The following is a 10,593-nucleotide window of genomic DNA, read 5'->3' as shown; positions in this document are numbered from 1 at the left end:
TCCTTTCAAATTCGTTTTTAAAGGTTGAATTATGTTTGTTTATGGATATATTGATGATTTTACATGATTTTAAGTTGAATTCCTCAAGAATCCATGAATTACCGTATTTTCTCAAATTGGATCTTTAAGTGTGGGTATTGATTGATGCTAGTAGAATGTTAGAGAATTATGAATGTAATGAATTGATTACTTGAATTATGTTATTATCCATGTCTAATGTAGAAATTCTAGATGTATTGATGAATCATGATTCATGGTCTTTGAAGGGCAATTTATGAGAATTATGCATGATTATGAGATTTATGTATATGCTTTATGAACACTTTGAGAGTAATGTGATAATGACTATGATGTAATTGTGGTGTTGTTGAAAGGCTATTCTCACATATACACACTTATGAATGAAGTATAAATGAAGTTTCTATGATTATGATAATGATGATGTATTGATTGAAAGGCTATTTTCAATTATACACTTGTGAATGAATATGACATGTTGTGAAAGGTTTTCTCACAATATGGGAATTCTTAGGTTGAAAGGCTATTCTCACATATTGAATCTATGAGCTATCTTATGAATGGTATGGTATGGAGATGGATGCCCATACGTGAGTTGAGGCGTGGTATCTAGTAGCAATCTTCATATCTCATTTCTTCCATAATAATGAACTAAAGTACTGAAATGTTAAGTACTCTATGGGGAACAATGCTAAGCACCGAGTGGATATTGATTGAGATGGAAACTCATACGTGAGTTGAGGCGGGGTTTCTAGTAGCAATCTCTTGAGATAGATGCCCATACGTGAGTTGAGGCGGGGTATCTAGTAGCAATCTCCTTATCCCATAAATTATGTGCCCTCATAGGTTGTTAGCTAATGGATCCGCCTAAGCTAAATGTTACCGGTTCTACCTTAGGCAAGTAGACTAACCCTTTTCGGCGTGGGTAACACCGGATTTCATGATTTGCTCACATGGTCTATGTCGGTTAAGGCTTACCCCCACAATGAATGATTATGAACTACTTAGTGTGGGTGGGGGTATGGAACTTCATCCATGCATTGCACAAGTAGGCTTTGAGAGTAGTTATGGTGTGTTCCATTTATGTTATGATGGTTCTTGAAATGAAGTATGCTTAATGTGGATTGTTGCTATGAGTTACTTTCCTTGATATGACTTATTAAAGATGAATTTTTCCTTGTGTACGAGTATTAACAAAGGATGAGATCAAAGAATGGTAAGTATGATTATGGTGGCCTAAAAGTGGTACTTACTATAGATGGGATTATGGGATCTTATTTATGCATTGCACATGTATAACTTAGTGTTACTTATGAGATGGTTATATTATGCTATGATGATCTATATGTTATTGAATATGCTTATGACTTATGCTTTCACACTAAAGTTCATGATGATTTCCAAACTTGGTAAAGTGCATGCTTTTCAATTAAAATGTCTTTTTTAGCACGTTTTCAAGGTTTTTATGCATGGCTATCATACTTATTGCATTTTTGTACTAATTCATATTTTCCTACATTTTTCTACAAGTGTAGGGTCCGGTTCTTAAGGTGATTTTTTTTTGTTCAAGCTTGGATCGACTATTCTCCTAGCTTGTAGCGAGTCCTCATGATTCGAGGACGTATGAGTCATTTGTAGTTCCTTTCTAGTTATTTCCTTTTCGAACTATATTGTAAGGGATGTGTCCCTATTTGATTCAAAGATTGTATTAGATGGCTAATTGAGACAAGTCTAGACTTCCACTTGCTTTTATAAAAGACTTTGATTGTATGGATAAAGTTTTAAAATTTCTGCATCATTTCTTTTATCTTATGTTATGATATGCTAGGGGATTGTATGAGACCTTTCGGGGTTGAGTACGCCTTGTCACATCTAGGGGGTACACCTGGATCGTGATATTTATCCTAGGCAACAAAGCAATAACAAAAAGATGCATGTGAGAAAAAATAGTTGGGATAGTAAGATGACTTAAGAGTTTGTTCCAAGGCACCTACCGATTCGATTGGTAAAGTAGAATCATATGAAAGTATCAACAACTTTAATAAGATCCAATAAGTCTAATGAAAATTGATGAACTATCAAGTATTGTTAGACAAATTTGAAGAGGAAGACAAGAGGAAAATACTCTAGGTTACTTTAGAAGGACAATCTATCTTTTTTAGTTCATACTTTTGTGAAACGAAGTTTGAGTTTCATTACTCAAATTTCATCATGGCTTTTATACTTTTCCACTACTTAAGGATTCACATTTGTAATATCATCACAAAGTATAATATAAACTATGTGATGATCATAAAATACTTAGTTCTCTCAAGCTCTTATTTTATTCATGTGGGTTAATTAGTAGAGGTTTCTTACCTCATTAGAATTGGTAATGTAAGGTCTAGCCCCTCTTACTTGTACATATCTCTGTTGAGGTTTTCTTTTAATTATATTATTAATAATAAAAAAATTATTATTGTTAATTAATAGTTAAAGATTAAAGTATCACTATCCCTAAAAAATTAAAATATTTTTTTTAAAAAATAAATCATTTTTCTTACCCACTCCATACTCCCCCCCAAAAAAAAATTTAATTTTTAAAATTTTTTTTTGTGTAAAAGTTTTTTTTTTTTTTTTTAAAAGAAAGAACGGAGGGAGTATTTGAGAACTTCTATAAAAAAGTAATATTTCCTTCATTCCTTTTAAGTTGTCACATTTTCCTTTTTGATAGTCAAAACGAATAAATTATGACTAACATTTTAAGATGTATTTTGTTTTATCATATTAATATGAAAAAATCATAACTTATAATACTTTTCATAAAAAATTTAAATATCTAATTATATATTTTAAAATATAAAATTAATGTAATCTAATTTAGATTTGAAAACTAGTCAAATTGATTTTCGAAATACCCAACGGAACAACTAAAAAGGAACGGAGGAAAGTATTTCACATTCAAATTCATGGTCAAACTTATACATACACGTGTCTTGTAAAGAGTAGTCTGGTCAAAATTCAAAGGTAGGTGACTAGTTTTGGTACACACAATACATTAAACCATCCATTTACAAATTCAGTTACTAAACTTAAGGAGTGACTCAAGCAACTTCTTTCTCTCTACCATTAAACAAAATCAGTGGAGAAGAGATAGAGAAAGAACCACCAAAAAAACACAAGTTATGAAATGATAACAAATGTGGTGCATGTTCAAGAGCATTGACTCTAATTAAGGGGAACAAAAAAAAACACAAAAAAAAATAGAGGCAGAATACTAGAGGAGTTGAATTGATCATCCACCCCATTTTGTTAATTAGTTTCTATATAATAATAATAAAAATGGCACAAATGCAACCTGAGAAAGTTGCTTCTAGTGTCCAAGAATCAACACAAGATCAATTTGTTGATCATAATGGTGTAGGTTCTTTTAAGTTTAATGTTCAAGCCCCTGCCTTTGTGCCAAGAAAATCACATGCCACCACAATACCTATTTCAGGAGGATATTTATACCCATGCAATTTTCAATATGTTAGTACTAATAATAATAGTAAAATTTATGGGGGTGATCAAGATGCTACCTCCTTACTTCAAGAACCAACTTTTGTTTCATCATTATCTCAAAAGGATAAGCTTCCTGAAGACCTTAGGCTAAAAGTTATCAAACAGGTTATTCTTTTTCTCTTTTTATCTTTTCTTTATTTGTTTATGAATATAAGTGGTGTTTGGTCATTTTTTTTCAAGTATCTGCTATTTTTCACCATTAGCATAAAAGTATCAAATATATATAACTTTTTATCTACTAAGATTTAGGCTGATGGAAATGAATCTCCTCTTGGGATTTGAACATCAGAACATGGTCTCCTAGAATTTTCACTTGTTTCATTGACATGTTGGTGTGTATGGTATGGTATGGAGGAAAACATTTTCTTGAAAATGTATTTTTTTTTTCCATGTTTGGTTGAACAGAATTTTTGAAAAATATTTTTATCTAGGAAAATAAGTTGTTTAAAAATGAGGAAAATGATTTTCCTTAATGGAAGTAGAGAAAATGAGTATATAAATGACATTTATTGTATTTTCCCACCCACCCAAGGCCCCCAATCCCTACACCTTGACCATTCCATCCTTGCCACCCTCGAGGCCCCACACCCTACCCCTATAATTTTGTGATATATTATATATAAATGCTATTGAGATGATATGTTTTTACTTACCTACCAAACACTGAAATATAAGTAAGAAACCTACTTATTATTCGAGAAAAGATTTTTTAGGAAAACATTTTCCGTGGAAAATATTCTCCTTCATACTAAGTAACAACATTGGGTGCCCTTTTCTCTTTGCTTTTTTGAGTTTATTGACCTTGATCTTGTTTACTTTCTTTTTGATAGAATTTGGATCAAAATTGGTGTAGTTTCTTAATTTATATCCCAATTTACATCCTAATTGAACATGTTTGATTCAAATGAACTCTTTAACAAAATAAGAAAGTAAGTTTACAATCACAAAGATAGCATTTTTAGCTAACTTTTGTCGTGAAGAGAAACATGTAGCTTAAAAGAAGTATGAAAACACATGTAATGCAACTGCAGACTTTGTTCTGTTACATGCCTATTCAACAAACAGATTGCTACATGAATAATCTGAGTCTGTTTCTGCTCTTATTTTTGAGTTTTTGTATCTAAAAGCTGATAGTTTATATGTTTGATAGGTTGAATACCAACTTAGTGACATGAGCTTGCTCGCGAATGAGAGCTTGTTGAAACAAATGAACAAGGACCCTGAAGCCTTTGGTGAGTACGCTATTGATATATCGTTAAAGAAAATGTCTGCATTTTTCTATGCATTAGTTTCTCACTTCCTTTTAAAATGTATATTCTACCACTACTACTACTATTGCAGTTCCTATTTCTTCTGTTTCGGCTACAAAGAAAATCAAGTCCCTCATCACCAACAACCAATTAACACTTTCTCATGCCCTCTTGTCCTCTACAAAATTGGTAACTTTTGGATTTTTAGTTGCAGTGTTTTAACTTCCTTTATTAGATAACAACTAATATATTCTGCATTCGAAAGATTGTAAGCGAAGATGGCAAGAGAGTCAAACGAAAAATCCCATTCACTGACAAGGATAAAGAGGAATTGATGGTACACTTACATTTCTCATATATCGATTGTCTATGGTTTTGATTAAATTTCATAGTGCTAATATTACTCCTCTCGACTCCATTTCTTCAGTTACGCACTGTAGTTGCTGAGAATTTACCCGATGATCACTCTCATCACAACATTGAGAAAATATTTAATGTGGCTGGAAGGTGATGATTATATTCTTGTATCTCGTCCACAAATTTTTATCTTTTCTATATGTATGTGTTGTCGAACTAACACATCATGGTGTTATGTTCCCATTTTAGTGTCAAAACCATCCGAGTATGCCATCCTCAAGATCCTAACACACGAACACGAGGAGACTTGGGCATCAGCAGTAAGGTATTAAGTACTAAGTAACAGAATTGTTCTGTTTCTCAACAAAAAAAAACATACACTTTCCCTTTAGATAGGTATCTAATTCCTTCTGTTTTATTGTCTTATCAAGCTTCATGCACTGATAGAGTTTGAGCATCCAGAAGCCGCTGAGAAAGCAGTATGCATTTATTTTTGTGCTTCCTTTGAAGTTATTTTTGTAGATCTCATTTTGCTACAACTTTGGATCATCTAAAACTGTTATTTGCCTTAACTTAAACAGGCGGAGAAGCTAAATGATGAGAGGAACTGGAGAAAGGGCCTTCGAGTGAGGTTGTTGCTCAGACGTTCAGTAAGTTTAATCATTGCATTTTTGCTATTGTTTTTTCATTTACAACAATTAATTTGATCTGAATACGTTTGATTCATTCAGAACTTGTAGACAATCTAAAATCATTAAAATGAACCTGTTTGTTGCTATTGTTGCAGCCAAAGTCCGTTCTAAAGAGCAGAAAGTCGGCATTTGAGGGTTGTTTAGATGATGAAGATTGGTTGAGTTCTGAATTAGCAGATGATTCACATCATGTTTCTAATCAATCAGAAGTAGTGGATCATACAAATGTAAGTATATATGGTACTCATGATCACTATAGGAAATACAATGTTATGATTCAAATTTCTCTCGATTCATCTTAGGCTGAAGAGACTTTAGCAGCTGCAACAACAAAGAAAACATGGGGTAAAGGGCGTGTTAAAAGTACACGACAAAGAAACCAAATGTACAGCGGACGTGGACTGCTTTCCTCATCACCACAAAGCAGCAACACATACGAAGCACCGGTGAAACAAGCTACAAAAGGACCTAGAATGCCAGATGGAACCAGAGGTTTCACTATGGGAAGAGGGAAGCCCCTGAGTATTAATATTCAAACTGGAGTACATGTTATATAAATGGAAGATGATCAATTTTGCCCCGGTTTCACTTGGTAGTCCATGGAAGCCTCAAGTCAAATTCTTTTTGTTGTTAAATATATATATTCATGTCAATTTTTTCTAGAACTAATTAAGATCCAAAAATATTGTATAGGTAAGTAACTAAGGCAATATGGCTTCCTTGAGACTACCAATTTTGTTTTGTACATTTCTCTTTTTGTGAAAATTATCATATCATGGGGAATAATATGACTGAGTTTAAGATTCTGCCTCTCATTCAGTCTTCGGTAGTGTGCATTATTAGTTTTTATATGTTCCTCGTGAATTTCATTCTTGAATAATGTGGAGGTTAAAAGGAAGCAATTATTTTGAACAATCTTTTGTTTGAACTTTGAAACATGAAGGCTTTTGTTACATCAAAATGTCCTCAAAAGTGCTCCACAGTGAACTTATGTTCTCTATGCCCATCCTCATGTGTGCATTGCTCGTAATGATGGTTGAGTATATACTAAGAATTAATGGGAAATGAAGGGAAGATGGAAAGAGGAATTTGTATGGTTCTCTTCTGTTTTAATAAGAAAAAATATTTCTCTCTCATTGGTGGTGGAAAGAAAAGTTAAAGTGTTTAAATAGAGAAATACTTCTACTAGTTGTTAAAAAGGGTTGGAAAGAGGGACCTCTAGTGTCGTTGTCGTCGCTCGGCTTCGGCTTTGGCTTTGTTTTAATTATTTATTTAATTAATTAGATTAAATGACCAAAATGTTTCTAATTATTTAAATAATTAACCGAAACGACCAAACCCAACTCGGATCCACGCGACCTGTGTTTTACATCTTTCCCGTTTTTTTGAATTTTTCACCGTTGAAAATGACTGTTTTGAAAGGTTGTAACTTTCAGGAACAAAATACCACTGATTCCTCAGACTTTTCACTTATGAAATTTCTGAACTTCTTCTTCTGCAAAATTCAATATTTGTGTACTATATTGTCGTTGAGTGGCTCGCTGAAACCATTGTTTTGGGTATCAATACACTAGTGAATAGAATTGTTCTATCACTGGATCTATTCCAATTCAAACCTCAGATACTAGAGGGAAATAATTTCCTTAAGGGGACACTGTGCATTCAGTGGACTCGATTTTCTTTCCTTTTTGTTTCATACGATTGATACAGATTCTGATATGGTAATGCTATTAGTTTTTGTTCTTTACTACATGATTCAAACTTTGCAAAGTTTTGTTGTCACTAGTATTGTTTCAAATATAGATTGAAAAACAATATTAAGGAAATTACTGTTTTATTTGTTAATTTGTATTTGTGGGTGGAGACAAAAACCTTCATGGTTTTCTACTCCAATTAAGTTTGCAATTTAATTTATTGCTTACAGAATCAGTTGTATCAATTTTTGTTTATCAGAAATGGAAATTGATAGTGCTACGACTTCTGTAGCCGTTGATGCACCAACCAGAACTATTGTGCCACCAGCAGAGAAATCGGGAAAATTCTCTGGTGTGAATTTTAAAGGATAGCAGTAACGAGTATTTTTCTGGCTTACCACTCTTGGTCTGCAGAAATAAACTCCAGCGCCTGCTGCTGATATGTCAAATAGAGAAAAGAATCAAGATTATTGAAGTATGGAAACAGGCAGACTTATTATGTAAGGGCTACATTTTAAGTGCTTTAGAGGATGACTTATATAATGTTTTCAACGCAATGACAACTTTGCAAGAATTGTGGAATGCACTTATGAAAAAATATAAGACAGAAGATGCACGCTTGAATAAGTTTGTGGTCGCATAGTTTTTAGACTATAAGATGACAGATAGCAAAACTGTTGAACTACAAGTACAAGAGCTTCAACTTATTTTCCATGATCTTATTGCTGAGGACATGGTAGTTAATGAAGCTTTTCAAGTGGTTGAAATGATTGAGAAGTTACCGCCTTCGTGGAATGACTTCAAGAATTATTTAAAACACAAACGCAGGGAAATGAAGCTTGAAGATCTTGTGATTCGGCTCAAGATTGAGGAAGATAACAAGACCGTCGAAAATAAGTCTCGTGGGAGCTCGACAATCATGGGAGTTAATATTGTTGAAGAGACTCCTACCAAAGACAAGAAAAGAAAGAAGTCCAATGGACAGAAGTCAGAGCAGGCCAAGAAGAAATTCAAAATACTTTTAACAAGATTCAATATATAGGGTTAATGTGGAACGACAAGCATGAACAATAATTCAAGGAGTTCAATTCATAAAGTATCAAAATCTCATAAGGTAAGAATTTCATAAAACTGAGGGCAGAACCCTATATTCAACTTACTACTAAGTTAAGATGTAGGGTGTGAGGACGAACTAGTCCAAAACTATGAATAACCTTACATACTTGCAAGAACAAAGTTCTTGACGAAACTAGAAGAATGCTTGAAAATCCTAATCTTCTCTTGTTGGATCTTTGCTCTATGACTTGGAAGTGTTGATGAGAGTAATAGGGTCGATTAATATTGTTTAGAACCTTATTTAGGTGTTAAAACGTTGGGGTTTAGGCTTAGAAAATGTGAGAAGATTTTGAACTACCCCTCTTAAAAAGCAGTCGAAAACCTTTCACGAGGCCATCTACAGTTCATGGTTTGATATATAGACCATAGATCCCATTAGTGGAATTTATATTGAATTTTAAGGCTCAAAATTTTATTTTACGGGTCTAATCTACGACCCGTAGAAGTTTCTACAGACTGTAGATCCAATCTGTAGAATTTATACTAAATTTTCAAGCTCAAAAGTTAATTCTATGGGTCCAATCTACAACTCATAGAAGTTCCTACGACCCGTAGAATGGATTCGTATGAATTGGACCCCAAAATTTGTCTCTCTGAACTTTTCCTACGACTTGACAATGCATGTCGTAGAAATTTCTCCGGCTCGTAGAAGCAATTCATAGGAATTGACTTCGGGAAACTCTAATGTGACAATCTCTAGTAAAATGACCATAACTCTAATTACTCTGAACTCCAAAATAAGGCAAACTTGGCGGCGTTAGAAAAGAGGAATCATAGATCTTCAATTTGATAATTCATGGGTTACCTCATTCATTTTGTGTTGAGAGATATGATCATTTGAAGTTGACCTAAGTAGAATCTTATATCAGAACTTAATTGGTAAGGAAACTTTCAACTAAACTTTGTGTGCTAAGGGATTCTTGTGACCTAAATTCATATCCAAATTCATTCCCACACTAAAGAATTGACTTTTACACATATGAGCAATTTAAGAATCACCTGATGTAAATAAAGAATGGTTTGGACCTTAACTTAGAAATTTTTGAGGGTGTTACAAGTGTTTTCACTGAAACATTGTTTCTTCCTCATTGATATCATCAGAGCGTATATATACTTTGATGATGTCAAGCTGTAAACTTGCATTAGTAAGTATGAAAGTAAGGGGTAGCCGCTTGTAAATAATTTTCCTTTTTTTGGTACACGTGTTTTTCTCCCATAAAAATATCCTCAATTAATAGTTTGGTAAACAATGCCTACATTGTTACTTAGAGCTTGTTTGGCATTGTTGTTGGGAGGCAAGAAGTGCTTTTTCTTGAGAAAAAAATACTTATTTTGAGAAATTAAGTGTTTGACAAATTCTTAAAATTGCTTTTAAATGAAAGCGGAATCAATTTTTCTGCTTATGGGAAGAAGCTAAAAATTTCTGCTTTTTAAAAAAAGTAAAAGCAGAAGCAGAAGCAGAAAAATAATTTTTTTAGGACTAAAATATCCCTTACATATATACATATTTATCAATATATCCCTTATTAATTAATCAACATATCTCATAAGTTTGGTTGATTTTTATTCAAGAATTTTATTTTTATTTTTGTATAATAAATTTTTTATTTTTATATAATAAATTTTTTATTTTATTTATGTTTTATATTATTATTTATATAATATATTGTATTTATTACTTTATGTATTATTTTACAAAATTAGAAATAAAAGTAACAACGATATTTTTGTAGGATTAAAAAAAGAAAAAATAACAATTAAAGATTTAGACCCTCCCAAAAGTAACAAATAACAAGTTTTCTTTTCTTAATTTACGTATTATTTCATTTTAGTTTGAATTTTTAAAATTTAGAGTATTATAACAAAACAAAAAAAAAAAGATAATAGCTAAGATTGAATCCAAAAAATAGGTAATAAATAATA

General features: G+C 32.4%; 1 protein-coding gene across 1 annotated transcript; it reads left to right on the top strand.

Moving 5' to 3' along the window:
• Positions 1-3,178: 3,178 nt before the first annotated feature.
• LOC125866311 (la-related protein 6C-like) lies at positions 3,179-6,685 on the top strand. The gene is made up of 10 exons (XM_049546652.1): positions 3,179-3,666; positions 4,712-4,793; positions 4,903-5,000; positions 5,077-5,148; positions 5,239-5,318; positions 5,418-5,493; positions 5,600-5,647; positions 5,750-5,818; positions 5,956-6,087; positions 6,163-6,685. Exons 1-10 carry the CDS (start codon positions 3,340-3,342, stop codon positions 6,415-6,417), a joined length of 1,239 nt encoding a protein of 412 aa, XP_049402609.1. The 5' UTR covers positions 3,179-3,339; the 3' UTR covers positions 6,418-6,685.
• Positions 6,686-10,593: the final 3,908 nt, after the last annotated feature.

The sequence above is a fragment of the Solanum stenotomum genome, chromosome 5 (assembly GCF_019186545.1).
Source record: "Solanum stenotomum isolate F172 chromosome 5, ASM1918654v1, whole genome shotgun sequence".
NCBI classification, from domain to species: domain Eukaryota; kingdom Viridiplantae; phylum Streptophyta; class Magnoliopsida; order Solanales; family Solanaceae; genus Solanum; species Solanum stenotomum.
This window is presented reverse-complemented; position numbering and strand designations above follow the sequence as displayed.

Bases quoted from the DNA above. Each gene is read 5' to 3' on its own strand.
- LOC125866311 (XM_049546652.1), top strand. From the start codon at position 3,340: ATGGCACAAATGCAACCTGAGAAAGTTGCTTCTAGTGTCCAAGAATCA. The intron at 5,494-5,599 runs GTATTAAGTACT...TGTCTTATCAAG, and splicing joins ACTTGGGCATCAGCAGTAAG to CTTCATGCACTGATAGAGTT. The intron at 6,088-6,162 runs GTAAGTATATAT...GATTCATCTTAG, and splicing joins AAGTAGTGGATCATACAAAT to GCTGAAGAGACTTTAGCAGC.